The sequence below is a fragment of the Mastigoproctus giganteus genome, chromosome 7, assembly GCF_048544385.1.
Source record: "Mastigoproctus giganteus isolate SK-2022 chromosome 7, ASM4854438v1, whole genome shotgun sequence".
Classification (NCBI taxonomy): Eukaryota; Metazoa; Arthropoda; class Arachnida; order Uropygi; family Thelyphonidae; genus Mastigoproctus; species Mastigoproctus giganteus.
In genome coordinates, this window is record NC_143581.1 from 77,732,900 (window position 1) to 77,751,960 (window position 19,061).

General features: G+C 38.0%; 1 protein-coding gene across 1 annotated transcript in view; it reads left to right on the plus strand.

Moving 5' to 3' along the window:
- Positions 1-19,061, plus strand: part of l(2)k05819 (transmembrane protein 94-like protein l(2)k05819) — an 809,128-nt gene that overhangs the window by 659,810 nt on the left and 130,257 nt on the right. Inside the window, exon 23 of the mRNA XM_090377739.1 lies at positions 3,290-3,498. Within this exon, the coding sequence (XP_090233865.1) occupies positions 3,290-3,498 (209 nt within the window). The remainder of the gene's footprint in view (positions 1-3,289; positions 3,499-19,061) is intronic.

Genomic DNA, 19,061 nt, shown 5'->3' on the forward strand with positions numbered 1-19,061 from the left:
AACTAATAAGACTCGTGACAGAGAAGGAAAATGCATGGGATACATATAAATTATCAGGTGACACAGAAGACTGTTAGATATCAGCTAGTCTGTAATCAAGTCACAAAGGGGGTTAGGCAAGCAAAGGCAGATTATGAGAAATCTTTGGCGAAGGATGCAAAGTGGAACAACAAAGACTTATTTACTTATGTAAACTCTAGAACTAAGGGTATGAATCAGATTGGTCCACTTGATATCAATGGTTCGTTTGTTAATGATCCTACTGAGGTACCTGACAAACTGAATGAGTATTTCAGGGAAGTGGAGACCAGAAGCTTATCACACTCTAGCAGGGGGCTAAATAATTTTGTAATAAATGAGAGCAAAGTGGAGGAGAAATAATTGAAATTGAACATAAGAAAGGCATCTGGGGTGGATGGGATATATCCAGTTATATTAAAGGAGGCAGCAAAAGAAGTAAGCAAACCCTTAGCCATAATTATGAGTGCTTTCTTGGACTCAGGGGAATCCAAGGAAGCACTCATAATCATCCCCATGGACTGGAGATGTGTAAAAAAAAAGGTAAAGCGCAGCCATTATCAACTCACTGCAGGATGGAAGCCTCCTCCACAATTCATTCTGAGAGAAATGGACCATAATCTGCCATGCTGGTCCAGTGCGGGTTGGCAGATCGACCGTATTGAGCAGTCTGGGGCTTGAACCCCGGTCTACTCAAAGAGCGTGTGCTACTGCACTCCTGCTCATGACCACTCGGCTACAGAGGTAAACGTGTCCCCAATTCACAAATAGGGATCAAAGGGTGACACTAGTAATTATAGACCTGTTAGTTTAACTTCTGTTCTGGGGAAAATAATGAAATCACTGGTTAAGGAAGCACTGTAGGATCATCTAGACAAGACTGTTGTTATAGTTCAGACACAGCATATGTTTGTTAAAGTGAAGTGTTTGACAAATTTGATTGGATACTATGATGTGGTCTCGAAGGAACTGAATGCAAAAAATAATTTTTATATCATATACTTGGATTTTAGGAAATCTTTTGATACTGTTGCACATGGAAGACTACTGTTCAGATTGGAGCAGTATTGCATTAAGGGCAAATTGCTGCTATAGATAAGGGATGGTTGAGTGAGAGAAGACAGAGATTGGTAATCAATGGACACTGCTCTTTGTGGATTAATGTTATTAGTGGAGTCCCCCAGGGTTCGGTATTGGGCCCATTGTTGTTTTCTGTATTTATCAATGATATTGACGAAGGTTAATGTCCAAGTTTTCAGATGACATGGAGGTTGGCAGGGTTGTTAATGACAATATGCTACTGCAACAGGATGTAGAAAAGTTGAGCAGATGTACTGAGAGATGGCAGCTGAAGTTTTAATATTGACAAATGTAAAGTACTACATATGGGTAGCAGTAGTCCCAGTGTAACATACCAACTGTGCAGTACTACACTCAAGGTAGTGAAGAATGAAAAAGACCTGGGGGGCTAATTGTGAAATCAGATGTGAAGTTTTCTGAGCAGTGCAGACAGGCTGCAAGAGTAGTTAATGAAGGTCTTGTCAATGATATACAGGAATTTTGCTAGCAGGGATAGGAAGTGGTTATCCCCTTGTGTAAGGCAATGGTCAGGCCACATTTTGAGTACTGCATATAGGTCTGGAGGCCTCAATTTAGGAAGGATGTAGAGCTGCTGGAATGAGTACAGAGAAGGGAAATGAGATTGGGGAATGGAACAGAGGGTTGCTGTTACTAAGAAAGGCTTAAGTTCTGAAAATTGCAGCATGTGCAGACTAGGTACCTGCGAGATGATCTGATTGAGATGTATAAAGCCTTGAATAGTTTAAGCAAGCTTAATGCAGATGGGATTCTTCCTCTTGCTGAGATTACTCACCTGAGGCAACATAAATTCAAATTGAGGAAAGACAGTTGTAGAAAAGAGATGTGTCGATATTTGCCTTTTGCCAACAGGTGGTTGAATGTTGGAACAAACTTCCATTTGTCGTAGTGGAGGTCAACAACTTAAATAAATTCAAGGCAGAGCTAGACAAACATTTGGAGTGAATAAATGTGGGAATGGGAAGTTTTTTTTTTTTTTTGCTAATGCTATATAAAACTTGCTTTCTTTCATCATATGCCTCTACTAATGCAATGCTAATACTGTTTCTAGTAATGGAATGATCTGTTGTGGATGATACTATGGGCAATGGCCATTTCCAATTGTTTGTAATCTGCTCCCTATACAACCACCATTAGCCCATCCCTGTAGAAAATGGAAATCCTCCCTTGCCAATTGGGTAAATTTCAGTTAGCTATCACCCTGGATGAGAATATTATATGGCTAAAGCCCATAGATGAAATGATGGATTATATCACTTCTTATCTGCAGCTAAATGCCCAATTCTGTTATTGAATTCACCCAATTGAATTCCTTTATTGGTGGAAAAAAGAATATACAATAACAGAAAAACAACAGCTACCTGCTGTTGATACCAGTGCACTCTTCTGTGGAAGATCTCGTCTCTTGTGTTGTTTGAACGTACTCTCTAGCATTGTGCTTTTTGGCTGAGCTTAGTGAATCTTTTATGTCTGGTTAATTTAGAAAAATAACATAAGTTATAATTTTTATTTCTAATTTGCAGTTAAAAGAAGACAGTGTTTCTGTTCATGAAACTTTTAAGGGCTGCTCTTCACAGTTTTCCATGCCTGTTCTTCACAGTTTTCCATGCCTGCATCACATTATTGATGAAGAGGACCATATGAAAATGCTGAAAAGTGACACACTAAGCATCGCTATCTTTACACAGTCCTCAGAAAATCTCTCTGTTGATTGGAAAATTCACAGTCTCCTTAACATCCCTTTGTTAAGAGAATAACATGATGTTTACTATTGGAGAGCTGGCAGACACAACCAGAATTCCGAGGAAGATGAAGTTAGCAATCAGAAACTAAGCTGAATATTTTTAAAATAATTATAAGTTATGTATAAGCTTTATTAACAATATATTCCCAGTTATGATGTAGTAAGCAGCAATAGCCTGCATCTACACAAGGAGAATGGATTAGCTTTATTCAGGGTGTTAACAAATATCTAAAAATCTGTGGTTATTTATGTGTAAAATTTTTTAATTAAACCTGAAATATTTGATTGAACTATGTTCGTTTAACAATCCATATAATATTAATAAATGTAAGACAGCAAGGCATTATTGAGGTAATTCCTATCATTCATTTGTTAATTAATTATAATAATATATACTAATATGCTAAAAATTAATTTTTTGTCTTTCAGGCTAAACTTCCAAAAGGTATAGAAAATATTAGACCCCATATAGAAAATGTGGATAATGTTCCTTTGCTTGTATCCTTGTTTACTGATTGTACACCAGAAGCAACAAAAGAAATGATTTGTATCATGCAGGAATATGGCGAAGTTGTGTGCTGTTTAGGAAGTGCTGCAAATTGTCATAATATGCCTATATTTTTACAAGCCGATGTCAGGTAATTAATGTTGAATTTTTGGTTAAGAATTAGTGAATATTATATACTGAACAAATTCGTGTTAATGTTTTAACATGAATGCCATGTTAAAACTAACTCCTTCCCAACCAGGCATGACATTGTGTGATGTATCATGAAAACAGGTTCTTTTTTTCTTTTTTTATAAGTTTTTTCAGAACTTTTAAGATGGATTCCTGAGAAAAAAATAAAATGCAAAATACATAATAAAAAAAGGTGTCAAATAAGTTGAACTTTACCACATACTAGATTTCAGCTAAGAGAAATTCACTCGCCTAATCAAGCTACTTCAGATTAGAGGCAAGCAGATTTAATGAACATCATCATACATAATGAGCCTGCTACGGGTACTCAGTGTTGTGTGCATATTTCAAAACAGTCATTTGAAGGACTTTCAGCAAGCACTCTACCTGATTCTCCTCCAAGTATTTCAGCAATAAAACTGGTTATCCTCATCATGCGGAGTTGTGTTGTTGGCTCTTGCACTTGATGGTGGCATTATCTTATTTATTAACCCAATACTTTTAACAGATAAGGTACCATTTATAAGACATGTTGATAAAAATAAACAAATTTAATAAAAAAAGAACCTTGCAGCATGTATATTTGGGCAAAGGGTAATCCTCACAGAACAATTTTTGCACTTCAGAAGAAAGCTACAATGAATATCGAGCCATATATATATCACCACAATTTTAAATGGATATGTATATTAATAGACCTCATTAGTCAATTCTTGAGCAGATATTGCCAGAATTACTTGACAAAAAAATAAATATGGTTTGTGCACAATTATGCACCAGTATGTTTAAAACAAATGCCATGTGGGGTACAGTTTTTCTCAGTATGGTCTGCTTGTTAACAGGCGAGATTGCTTCTACAGGGATGAGATACACTTAAATAGAAAGGGTGCAAGAATATTTGCTGATGCTATCGAGGCAGTGTTAGGTGGCTCGGAAAACTGCTAGCTTGGAGGATTCACAGACTAATAGATTAACAGTAGCCACACGTAGAGGTGGAAATGATTCTTGCACTACTTCTATTGGAAGTAGATGATTCTTGCACTACTTCTATTGGAAGTAGATGATTCTTGCACTACTTCTATTGGAAGTAGATGATTCTTGCACTACTTCTATTGGAAGTAAATGATTCTTGCACTACTTCTATTGGAAGCTCGGGAAGCCAGTTTCTGGGGGTCATAAAAAAAGTAAATGCATGGGCTGTGTTAGATTAACTAAGAATAAGAACAGGTGCATGATTACTTGCATGTATACCAGTGCTAGGAGTATAGTAAATAAACTTAATGAATTTGAAGTGTATCAAATTCAAGACATTGAAGGCAGATATTTTTGGGATATCAGAGTGTTGTGTCACACAGATATAAAGACATTGACATTTTATAAAAAACATTATGGGAATCTTATAGTCTAGAAACTTTATTAGACCTGTTGGACAGACAACTTGTATAGTCAAGACCTGCTAGTTTTCGTAAAATCGGATATTAAGAGAAAGAGAATGACGGGATTACTTAACAAGTACCGATCAATGTTGAAAAAAAAGCCGTGATTTAGGGTTGAATTTGAAAGTGTCTGCAATTCTGCCAAGCCACAATAGGAGGGAGTATATGATGAGAGCCTTGTCAATCAATTCAGCCCTGGAGAGATTGTGCAAGGCTCATGGGGTAGAATATTTCTTAGTGTGGTCTGTGCTTGTTAACAGGAGAGACTACATCTACAGAGATGGGATACACTTCAATAGAAAGGGGGCGAGAATATTTGCTGATGCTTTCAAGGCAGTGATAGTGGATCGGAAAACTGCTACCTTAGAAGGATTCGCAGACTAAAAGATTAACAGTAGTCACTGGGAGAAGTGAAGTGATCCTTGCACTGCTTCTATTTGAATGAGCGGGGAATTTTAGAGACTGCTGGGAATCTCTGAAATACCCTGAAATCGCTGAACAAGTAAATACATGTGCTGTGCTGTGTTAGGGTAGCTAAGAATAAGAACAGGTGCATGTTTACTTGTATGTATACCAGTTCTAGGAGTTTAATGAATAAATTTGATGTATTTCAGGTGTTGGTCAAAACATCAAAGGCAGATATCAGAGATGTGGTGTCACACAAATATGAAGAATGCAGAATTGGAATTTGAGGAACACCATGTGTACAGAAAGGATAGGAAGAGAGGAGGGGTTATGCTATTAGGTAAGAAACACATAAAATCTAAGGAAGTGCAGCCAGTGGAGCAGAAATTGTTTACATGGGTGGACAGTGCAGTGTTGAGTCAGTTTGGTGTGACATAATAATAATGAAAAATAATAATTTCCCAGATATTGACTGGAACTTGTGGGTTGGTCATTCACACACTAGCAAGGCTTTTGTGGATTTATTGGATGAGCGTTTTCTACAGCAGCATGTTCGGGTGGTAACCAGAGGGGATAATACTCTTGATCTGATTATCAGTAGTGATTCTTCATTTATTAAGAATTTGCAGATAAAGGAACCACTTTATCGTTCCTTTCTATAAAGGAACCACAGCTGATGTTGGATTTACTCAAAGAGGTAACTACCATCAGGGGTAAAGGTGGGGGTTTTTGCTTTCATATACGGTGGTCGGAGACATTTATTTAACGACAATTTATTATTTTATAATTCACAAAAAGGAGAGTTGATCAAGAAGAATTCTTTCCGACGGAATAAAAGGTAACTCCGTGTTTATTCTTAAATTTGCAGATAAAGGAACCACTAGGTGATTGTGATCACAGTGTACTGATGTGAGATTTACTTTAAGATGTAACTACCATCAAGGGTAAAGGGGGGGGGGTTTCTGTTTTTGGAAAGGTGACTACAGTGGTCTGAGACAGTTTTTAAATTCTGTACAGCTGGACCAACTGATGATGTTAACAACAGCGAATTCTAAACGGGAAGCCTTTAACGAATTAAACATGGAAGCTATTAGGCTTTCATACCGACTATGAAATACTGTTCAATAGTAAAGTAAAAAAAAGTAAAGTCAGCCATTATCAACCCACTGCAGGATGGAAGCCTCCTCAACAATTCATGTTGAGGGAAATGGACCATAATCTGCCACGCTGGTCCAGTGCGGGTTGGCAGTTCAACCGTATTCAGCAGTCAGGGGCTTGAACCCCGGTCTTCTCAAAGAGCGTGTGCTACTGCACTCCCGCTCCTGCCCACTCGGCTACGGAGGCCTATTTAGACCTAAATGGATGTCAGATGAACTAATGAGGCTTGTGGCAAGAAGAAAAATGCATGGGATGCATATAAATTAAAACGTGACACAAGCCTATAGTAGATATAAGCTGGTCTGTAATCAAGTCACAAAGCAGGTTAGGCAAGTGAAGACACATTAGGAGAGATCTTTGGTTAAGAATGCAAAGAAGAACATCAAAGTCTTTACTTAAGTAAACTCTAGAAGGAAGGGGATGAATCATATTGGTTCTCTTCATATTGATGGTTCAACTGTTGATGATCCTGCTCAGGTAGCTATCAAACTGAATGAGCATTTTGCATCTACATTTATACATGAGGAGTTATTTGTGGGAGGGGAATATCAGGGTGGTGTTAAACTCTGGCAGTGAACTATATGATTTCGTAATATCCGAGAGCAAAGTGGAGCAGAAATTGTTGAAAATAAACACAAGAAATGCACCTGTGGTGGATGGAATCTATCCAGTTATATTAAAGGAAGTAAGCAAATTCTTGGCCATAATTATGAGAGCTTCATTGGACCCAGGACAGGTGCTTATGGACTGGAGATGTGCAAATGTGACCACAATTCACAAAGGAGGATCAAAGCGTGACACAAGTGATTATACACCTGTTAGTTACTAGATCGTATATATAGCTTAATTTTCAGCACTCACCTCATAGTAATCCGCTTAGCTGGTGGAGAGTTTTACCACATACATAGTGGTTATAAGATTCTAATACCTTACAGGGATTATGGGTTTAAAATTAAGTTACGGGCTATAAAAAAATTTGTAAGAAAGGAAAGTGCACCTTCCATTCTATGGTTGCCTAATTAAATTAAATGAAGAGAAAAAAAATAGAAGCTAATAATCGTGTACGAGCGACTTTCGACATTCCTCATCTTCAGTTAGCTATAGTGGGGGGGGAAGAGAGCGCGCTTGTGTTATATATGAGTTGCTAAATTCCAAATGGGGGAGAAATTGGCGGGAATCTTTTTGTTTAACACGTTGAGTGATGTATGGCGCTTAAACCATTCGATGACGAGTGCTTCGTTTTCAAGGATTTTGTAGCTAGAATTTAATTTAATTACTGTGATGGCTGAATCGATGAGTGGGTTGTGATTTTGAGATTGGACGTGTTGTGTTAGTTCTGTACTTGCTGAATTAGTTGTGAATTGTTGAGTATAAGATGTGAATATTAATTTGATATCTGTATTTTTAAAAATCTGTTGAAGTCTTCTAGCGCCGACCGGGCTAGCCGAGTGGGTAAAGTACCTGCCCGGCAACCCAAAGGTCGCGGGTTCGATTCCCGCCTCGGGCTTGGATCAAAGTACTGCAAAAACCTTGGGAGGTGCAATATGGCCACAGAAGCCGATGCGCCAACAATTACCAAATCAAAAAAAAAAAAAAAAAAAAAGTCTTCTAGCGTATTGTTGATGATATGGGAGCGTGATAAGGGGTTTATGTATTTTATTCTTGTTCATGTGGTTAATAATTTTGTTTGGGTTATTAGTGTTATTATGAACTTTGGTGATGGTTTCTTTTATTAGTTGTGGTGGGTATTTTCTGTCGATGAATTTTTTGGTGAGGTATTGCAATTCTACAGATAGGTCTGTTTGTGTGTGGCTATATTTTACAGCGTTGTATATCTGGTTGTATAGAACTGCTTTTTTGATGTATAGAGGGTGGTAATGTAAGAATTTACCTGTATGTGTGTTTTTTCTGTATATTTTGGTGCCTAAAGATGTGTTTATTTTGTATACAGTGAGGTTTAGAAAATTAATTTTATTATCGGTTTCTACTTCGAGGGTAAATTTGAGTCTTTCATGTGTTGTGTTAAAGGTGTTCAGTAAAGTATCGATGGTGGTTCTGTTGCCTATTAAGAGGACATCATCTGCATACCTCATGTATAGTTTAATTCCTGGGGGAAATGGTTGGAGGATTTTTTCTTCGATAGATGCGAGGTAGATCTCGGATAAAGGGGCAGAGATACCGAGGCCCATGGGAAGGCCGAAAATTTGTTCGTAGATGTTATTTTGGAATTTAAATTGTTTGGCGTCAAGTAACAGTGATGTGAGTTCTAAAATATCATTAATGTTTAAGTCGGTACGTTTTGTTAATGTGTCGTCTTTAATTAATAGTTCTTTAAGGGCGAGTAACATGGATTCGATGTGCAAGTTTGTGTATAGGGAGACGACATCGAAGGACGCGAGAATATCGTTTTCAGATATGGTTATGGAAGTTATATATTCGTGTGCTTGTTTAGTATTGTAGACCCTGAACCGAGAAAATCTCATTAAAGGTGAAATAATTTTGACGAGGAATATGGATAGGTTAGCATAGGCGGACTGTTTATAGGAAATGATGGGTCTTGTTTATGGAGTTTGACTATTCCAAAAATGTGTGGGAGAATGTTACTGCGTATGCCTATTTGCTGGAGGGTATGTAAATTAATTTGTTTGTTGGCTCTGAGTCTTCTTAGGATCCCATCAAGTTTATTTTTAAGCTTGTTAATATTAAACGTGTTGCAAGCTCTGTATGTTGTTGAATCTGATAAGACTGAAGACGAGGAATCTCGAAAGTCGCTCGTACACGATTATTAGCTTCTATTTTTTTTCTCTTCATTTAATTTAATTAGGCAACCATAGAATGGAAGGTGCACTTTTCTTTCTTAAAAATTTTTTATAGCCCATAACTTAATTTTAAACCCATAATCCCTGTAAGGTATTAGAATCCTATAACCACTATGTATGTGGTAAAACTCTCCACTAGCTAAGCGGATTACTATGAGGTGAGTGCTGAAAATTATGCTAAGCTATATATACGATCTAGTTATTACATTACAGCACATAAGAATTCCTTAAAAATCAAGAGACCTGTTAGTTTAACTTTTGTTCTGGGGAAATTAAATGGTGGCTGGTTAAAGCACTCGCTGCAGGATCATCTAGACAAGACTTCAGCATGGGTTTGTTAAGGGGAAGTCTTGTCTGACCAATTTGATGGGACACTATGATGTGGTCAAAAAGGAACTGGATGCAAAGAATAATTTTGATATTATATACTTGGATCTTAGGAAGGCTTTTGATACTGTTGCACATGGAAGTCTGCTGTACAAATTGGAGCAGTGAGTCATTAAGGGCAAGTTGCTGCTGTGGATAAAGCAATGGTTGAGTGGGAGAAGACAGAGAGTGGTAATCATTGGACACTGCTCTTCGTGGACTAATGTTATTAGTTTTCCCCCAAGGTTCAATGTTGGGTCCATAGTTGTTTTCTGTGTTTATTCTTGATTTTAATGAACTTATATCACACTTAATATCTAATTTTGCAGGCGATACAAAGGTTGGCAGAGTTGTTAATGACACTAATAACAGTACACTACTGCAACATGATCTAGAAAAGTTGAACAGATGGGCTGAGAGGTGCCGACTGAAGTTTAACATTGACAAATCTAAAGTACTGCATATAGGTTGCAGTAACTTCAGAGTAATGTATCATCTGTGTGGTACTACACTCAGGGTGGTAGAGAATGAAAAGGACTTCGGGGGTAACTGTGTAGTCAGATATCAAATTTTCTGAGTAGTGCAGACGGTCTGCAAGAGTGGCTCATGGTGTCTTGTCAATGATATACACAAATTCTTGTAGCAGCGATAATGAGGTGATTATCTCCTTGTATAAGGCAATGGTGAGTCACACCTTGAGTACTGCTTACAAGTCTGGAGACCTCATTTTAGGAAGGATGTAGAGTTGCAAAAACGAGTAGAGAACGGCACCCAGACTTGTGAGAAGACCCAAGGGGGTGCTCCTACCAAGAAAGGCTTAATTTTTGAAAATTACAGTGTCTGGAGACTAGGTGCCTGTGAGGTAATCTGATTGATGTGTATAAGGCCTTGAATGGTTTGACTAATCTCAATGCTGATGGGATTCTCCACTTGCTCACATTAATTGCTTGAAAAGAAATGAATTCAAATTTATGTGCCAAAATTTGCATGTAGACAGCGGGTGGTTGAATGCTGGAACAAACTTCCATCTGTTGTAGAATTTGACAGCTTAAATAAATTAAGGTTGAACTAGACAAACATTTGGAGCAAATGGATGGGTGAAATGGGAAGGTTTTTTTTTTTTTTTTGACTGATGCTGTATAAGCTTGCTTTCTTGAATCACCATCACCATCAGCCATTTCCAATCTACTGCAGGATGAAGGCCTCTCCAGCAACTTTCCAGTTCCTTCTGTTTTGAGCACTGCCATCCTATTTACTACCCAAAAACTCATGAATTTCATCTATCCATCTCCGCATTTGTCTTCCAGGTTTTCTTCTAGCTCCTCTTGGGTACCATTCTGTTATTTTCTTAGTCCATCTGTCATCATGACTTCGAGCTATGTTTCCAGCCCAAGACCATTTTAGTTCTTTAGTTTTGATAAGAATGTCCTTTACTTGAGTTTGCTGCCTAATCCATGTGTTTCTCTTCTTATCTAACAGTCTGATTCCCAATATAATTCGTTCCATTCTTCGCTGTGCAGTTCTCAGCTTCTCTTCCATTCTTTTGGTGGGTGCCCAAGTTTCACTTCCATAAGTCATGGTGGGGAGTATACATTGGTTCATTATTTTACATTTCAGACAAACTGGGATATTGCTCTTCAGTATGTGACTATATTTCCTGAATGCTATCCATACAAAATTTATTCTTCTCTTGACTTCCAGCCATTTATCATTATTACAGCTAATAACTTGTCCCAGATAAGTATATGACTCCACCTTTTCAATTACTGCTCCTTCAATCATTATTTCCCTTTCTGTGGCATACTTGTTCATCACTTACGTTACTTTTGTTTTAGCTATATTCATCTTTAGTCCAAAATCCTTACTAACCGTGCATAACTGATTAAGATTTTCCTCTAATTCTTTGGGATCGTGGTTTATGACCACAATGTCATCTGCAAATCATAAATGGTTTAGGTACTCTCCGTTCACATTGACTTCTTTCTGCGACCAGTCTAATCTTCTGAAAGCTTTCTCAAGGGCAGCAGTAAACAGCTTCGGAGATATTGTGTCTCCTTGTCAAACTCCTTTCTCGATTTTAAATTTCCTGCTGTCTTTGTCTAGTCTAATAAAGGTGGTAGCACTCTCATATATTTTCTTCAAAATCATAATATATGGGATATCTATGCCTTGTCTTTCTAGTGCCTGAAACATGCCTTATGCTGTATGGAGTCAAATGCCTTTTCATAATCCACAAATGCCAGGCTTATGCCTGGCATTTGTAGATTATGAAAAGCTTTTTGCTTTTTGCTTTTTGAAAAGCTTTTTGTTTTCTCCATTAGCTGTGATATTACGTGAAGGTGATCCATAGTTGAGAATCCTGTCCTAAAGCCAGCTTGCTCTTTCGGTTGATTCTCGTCAAGTATTCTTTCTAATCTGTTAGTAATGACCCTTGTGATCAACTTGTAGATGTGGGATAACAAGCTAATTGGTCTATAATTTCCAATTTCTGATTTATGCATGATCTACCTCATCAGGAAGAATATCGGGTATGTCGTACGTGTTGCTACTTTGCAATCCATCTTCCCCACTGCTGGCATCATTCCCTCGCTCCTTGTATAATTCTCTATAGTAGTCTTCTGCTATTTGAATTATGCTTCTTGAATCATATGCCTACTACTACTAATAGTAGTAATAGTATGATCTTATGCAGCATCAGCCAAAAAAAAAAAAAAAATCACACTATTCCCTCCAAATGCCTGTCCAGTTCCTCCTTAAGTTTAGTTAACCTATCATCTTCCACAACGACAAATGGAAGTTTGTTCCAGCAATTAACCACCTGCTGGCTAAAGGCAAATTTCTGCACATCTATTCTACATCTGTCTTTATTTATTAATTTCAATTTATGCCCCCTTAGTTCATAATCTGAACAAGTGGAAGGATTCCCATCAGAATTCAGCGTGCTCAACCCGTTCAAGGCCTTATACACCTCAATCAGATCACTATGCAGGTGCTTAGTCTCCAGCCACTGCAATTTGCAGAACTTAAGCGTCTCTTTGTAAGAGGATCCCTTCATTCCCCTCACCAATCTTGTTGCCCTTCTCTGTACACACTCAAGCAAATCTACATCCTTTCTAAAATGAGGCCTCCAGACCTGTACGCAGTACTCAAGGTGTAGCCTGACCATTGCCTTATACAGAAGGACAATCACCTCCTTTTCCCTGCTAGCAAAATTCCTATATATCATTGACAAAACCCTATGACCTGCCCTGGGAGCCTGTCTATATTGCTCAGAAAACTTCATATCTGACTGCACAATTACTCCCAGGTCTTTTTCATTTTCTACCACCTTAAGTGTAGTACCACACAGTTGGTACGTTTCTCTGGTGTTACTTCTACCCATATGCAGTACTTTGCATTTGTCAAGGTTAAACTTCAGTTGCCACTTCTTAGCCCATCTGCCCAAATTATCTAGATTCTGTTGCAGTAGCACACTGCCATTACTGTCATTAACAACCCTGTCAACCTTTGTATCATCTGAAAACTTCGACATTAAGCCTGATATACCTTCATCAATATCATTGGTAAATATACAAAACAACAGAGGACCCAACACCGAACCCTGTTGGACTCCACTAATAACATTAGTCCACGAAGCGCAGCACCCATTAATTACCACCCTCTGTCTTCTGCCACTCAACCATCCTTTTATCCATTGTAGCAACTTACCCTTAATACCTTTCTGCTCCAATTTGTACAATAGTCTTCCATGCGCAACAGTAACAAAAGCTTTCCTGAAATGCAAATATATGATATAAAAATTATTTTTTGCATTCAGTTCCTTTGTAACCACATCATAATATCCTATCAAATTTGTCAGACAAGACTTTCCCTTAACAAACCCATGCTGTGTCTGAATTATTGCTGAAGTCTTGTCTAGATGATCCTGCAATGCATCTTTAACCAGCGACTCCATTATTTTACCCGGAACAGAAGTTAAACTAACTGGTCTGTAATTACTCGTGTCACCCTTCGATCCCCCTTTGTGAATTGGGGATACATTTACACATCTCCAGTCCGTGGGGACCTACCCTAAGTCCAAGGATGCTCTCATAATTATGGCTAAGGGTTTGCTTAGTTGCTTTGCCCCTCCTTTAATATAACTGGATAGATCCCATCCATCCCAGGTGCCTTTCTTATGTTTAACTTCAACAATTTCTCCTCCACTTTGCTCTCAGTTATTACAAAATCATTAAGCACCCTGCTACGATTTGTTAAACTTTTGCCATTTTCAAACCTTAATAACTCCTCATGTGTGAATGTAGATGCAAAATACTCATTCAGTTTGTTTGCTATCTGAGCAGGATCATCAACAGTCGAACCATTAATGCTAATGTTTATTGTGATTTTCTCTTGTAGAGGATCTGTGTCCTCATTTTGAATTTAAAATCAATGGTATTAATTTAAACCAAATAAAATAGAGTGATAAATAGAATGTATAGGCTATTAAGAAATATTATTGGAATCTTAAAGTTTAGAAATATTATATTTTAGGTCAGCAGTTCTTTTACCTGACTTTTTTTTTTTTTTTTCGGGAATGACTGCATCAGAGTGAAGTGTAATTAAATATTGAAATAAATAAACTTAGTAAGAGGACCAAGGAATAAAAGCAAGCTTTGACCCTAAATCCGTGCATGGCAAAATAATTAGAAGTATAAAGGAAGATAAATTCTTGGAGCTCAATGAGGGCTTTCTGTTTTTACCAAACACATATCGAAGGCCGTTTTTATAGCCTTGGCACATTCCATTGCCATATTTCAAAAGTGTAGAAATACAGCCTTCATCATGTGTTCGCTTTCTGATCAAGCAATAGGATCAAATGGTTTAAACCAGTAATCTATCCATGGAAAAGAAGAATAGAAATCATGCAAATTGTCTCGTTTAACATTCTTGTAATGATAAAGGGCATGAAGCTGAGAATAACCATGACACAGAGGCTCCGCTGCATAACAAACCAACACCAAGTTTTGGTTGAAGTTCTTAGAGAACTATTAACATTAAATGTGGATGTTGAAAGTTTATTAGTGAAGAAATGATCAGGGATAGTTGATGTATGGTTAGACTGTCTGGTAATATGATAGGCAAATTAACAAGTTGTGTTCAAAACACAAAAGCTGATGCTTTTGAACTTACATTACGTTTGTCTGTTGTTTAAAATCTGTTATTTTTTTATTGTTTGTTGAACTTTTAAGGTATGCCCATAGTTTCTTGGAGTTTCCGAAGGCTAAGTTTACTCCAGAATTTTTAAAGATCTTTTTCAGAGGTTGTTGGTATGTTTCGATATACGGGAGGCGGCCTATCCATTGTTTTTTTTTTTTGTTATCATTTCTCGTTTGGTTTTTCTCACTGTTTATGAGCCATGTCATGTAACTGCCGTTGGAGAATCTGTCCTTACGCAATTCGATTTCCTATTTGCAATCATCCTCTATAGATGAATACCTGAAAGCATTGTTGAGCTGGGCTATTAAAATTAATTATTCAACCCATGAAAGATTGTATTTATGGTATCTGGTTTGCCTATAAGCAGACAATCTTCTACATGCCTTCCATAAAATTTAAGGGATTGGGAATAGTACTCGGAAATTAAGTGGTTTTCTATTTCCAGAAGGTAAAATTCAGAGAGACCACTTACGATACCACCCATTGGTATCCCAAGTACTTGTTGGTAAAAAACTCCTTCATGGGTGAAATAATTGGCAGATAACAGTACGTTTAGTATGTTTGTTATATCAGTGATTTCTAATTTTGTTCTGTTTTTTTTTTTTTTTAGTGTGGGATCATTGCATAATAAATCCTGAGTAGCCATCATTGCCTTTTGAGAATGTATGTTTGTATATAGTGATTTTATATCACTATATACAAATATAATTCATCATCGGGTTCTAATTTTATATTTTTGACTGATGAAAATAGGTGTTCCATATATTTTATGCGATATTTGGAAAAATTTGTTACATGTTTTAGTAAGTCAACTGCAAATTTTGCTAAGTTTGCTGTTGATGCATTTTTGAAACTTACTATGGGTAGTAGTAGTAGTAGTGGCATGTGATGCAAGAAAGCAAACTTATGCAGCATCAGCCAAAAAAAAAAAAAAAATTTACAAAACAATCACCTCTAAATGTTTGTCCAGTTCCTCCTTAAATTTATTTAACCTATCAACTTAAACAACGCCAGATGGAAGTTTGTTCCAGCAATTAACCACCCGCTGATGGCTAAAGGCAAATTTCCGCACATCTGTCCTTCCTTAATTTCAATTTATGCCCCCTTAGGTTTGTAATCTGAACAAGTGGAAGAATCCCATCAGAATTCAGCATGCTCAACCTGTTCAAGGCTTTATACAGAACAATCAGATCACCTCGTAGGAGCCTAGTCTTCAGCTGCTACAATTTGCAGAACTTAAGCCTCTCCTGGTAAGAGGATCCCTTCATTCCCCTCACCAATCTTGTTGCCCTCCTTCTCTGTACACGCTCAAGCAAATCTACATCCTTCCTAAAATGAGGCCTCCAGACCTGCACGCAGTACTCAAGGCGTGGCCTGACCATTGCCTTATACAGAGGGACAATCACCTCCTTTTCCCTGCTAACAAAATTCCTGTATATCATTGACAAAATCCCATGACCTGCCCTGGCAGCCTGTCTGCATTGCTCAGAAAACTTCATATCTGACTGCACAATTACTCCCAGGTCTTTTTCATTTTCTACCACCTTAAGTGTAGTACCACACAGTTGGTACGTTTCTCTGGAGTTACTTCTACCCATATGCAGTACTTTGAATTTTCAACGTTAAACTTCAGTTGCCACTTCTCAGCCCATCTGGCCAAATTTTCTAGCTCCTGTTGCAATAACACACTGCCATTACTGTCATTAACAACAGTATGTTTTAATGGTTTGTTGGGTTTATGTAACTTAATAACATCAAATATGTAGGGCGAACGTGTTTAGCATTAGTAGAGGCATACAATGCAAGAAAGCAAGCTTATGCAGAAAAAAAAAAAGAGCAAGCTTATGCAGCCAAAAAAAAAAAAACACTCCCATTTCACCCCTCCATTCGTTCCAAATTGTCTGTCCAGCTCAGCTTAAATTTATTTAGGCTATCAACTTCCCCACCAAAAGATGGAAGTCTGTTCCACCAATCAACCACCTGCTGGCTAAAGGCAAATTTCCGTATATCTATTCTACAACTGACTTTCCTCAATTTGAATTTATGCCCCCTCAGGTTCTTATTTAGGCTATCAACTTCCCCACCAAAAGATGGAAGTCTGTTCCACCAATCAACACCCGCTGGCTAAAGGCAAATTTCTGCACATCTATTCTACAACTCTCTCTCCTTGATTTGAATCTATACCCCCTCAAGTTATTAATCTCAACAAGAGGAAGAATCCCATCAGTATTCAGCTTGCTCAATCCATTCAAGGCCTTACACATGGGAAACAGCAACCCCAGAGCAACGTATCAACTCTGTGGTACTACACTGATAGTGGTAGAGAATGAAAGGGACTTGGGGGTGGTTGTGCAGGCAGATATGAAGTTCTCTAAGCAGTGCAGACGGGCTGCAAGTGTAGCTCATGGAGTATTGTCAATGATATACAGGAATTTTTCCAGCAGGGATAAGGAGGTGATTATTCCATTGTATAAGGCAATGGTCAGGCCACACCTAGAGTACTGTATACAGGTCTGGAGGCCTCATTTCAAGAAGGATGTAGAGCTGCTGGAATGAGTACAGAGAAGGGCAACAAGATTAGTGAATGGAACAAAGGGGTGCTCTTACGAAGAAAGGCTTAAGTTTTGCAAATTACAGTGTCTGGAGACTAGGCACCAGCGAGGTGATCTGATAGAGGTGTATAAGGCTTTGAGTGGTTTAAGCATGCTCAATGCTGATGGGATTCTTCCTCTAGCTCAGAAAAATCACCTGAGAGGGCATAAATTCAAATTGAGGAAAGACAGATGTAGGATAGACGTGCGGAAATTTGCCTTTAGCCAGCGGGTGGTTGGTTGGTGGAACAGACTTCCATCCCTTGTGGTGGAGGTTGATAGCCTAAATAAGTTTAAGGCTCAGCTGGACAGGTATTTTGAACGAACAGAGGGGTGAAGTGGAAGTGGGTTTCTTTTTTTTTTTTTTTTTTGGCTGATGCTGCATAAGCTTGCTTTCTTGCATCAAATGCCTCTACTAATGCTAATGTTATACATCTCAATCAGATTACCTTGAAGGTGCCTACTCTCCATACGCTGCAGTTTGCAGAACTTAACCCTTTCTTGGTAAGAGCACTCCTTTGTTCCCCTCACCAATCTTGTTGCCCTTCTTTGTACTTGTTCTAGCAACTCTGCATCCTTCCTAAAATGAGGCCTCCAGGCCTGTACACAGTACTCTAGTTGTGGCCTGACCATTGCCTTGTACAACGGGATAATCACATCCCTGTCCCTGCTAGCAAAATTTCTATATATCATTGACAAGACTCCATGACCTGCCCTGGCAGCCCATCTGCACTGCTCAGCAAACTTCATATTTGACTGCACAATTACCCCCAGATCTTTTTCACTTTCCACTTCCCTGAGTGTAGTACCACACAGTTGGTACATTTCTCTTGGGTTATTGCTACCTATGTGCAGTACTTGCATGTTAAACTTCAGTTGGCACTTCTCAGCCCATTTGCCCAACTTATCTAGATCCAGTTGCAGTAGCTTACCATTAAACAACCCTGCCAACCTTAGTATTATTTGCAAACTTGGACATTAATCCTGATATACCTTAATCAATATCATTGATGAATACCCAATTTATAGCCTGGGCAAATTCCATTGCCATATTTCAAAGGTGTACTATAAATACAGCCTTCAGCACGTGTTCGCTTGCCCTTTGAAGATGGTATAAAAGAAAAGCCACCATAAATTTTCAGGAATTCATCTCCCTTTATACTTGTAATTATTTCGCCATGCATGGATTTAGGGTTAAAGCTTGCTTTTATTCCTTGGTCCTCTTACTAGGTTTATTTATTTCAATTCTATTCTAATTACACCATATCCAAATGCAGTCATTCCTGAAAAAATCTCAGGTAAGAGAATTTCTGACCTAAAATATAATTTTCTAAAATTTAAGATTCCTATAATATTTCTTAATAGCCTATACATTCTATTTATCACTCTCTTTTATTTGATTTAAATTCACACCATTGATTTTAAACTCAAAATGAGGACACAGATCCTCTATAAGAGGAAATCACAATAAGTTAGCATTTGTCCGATTTTACGAAAACTAGTGGATCTTGACTGCACAAGTTGGCTGTCACACATGTCTAATAAAGT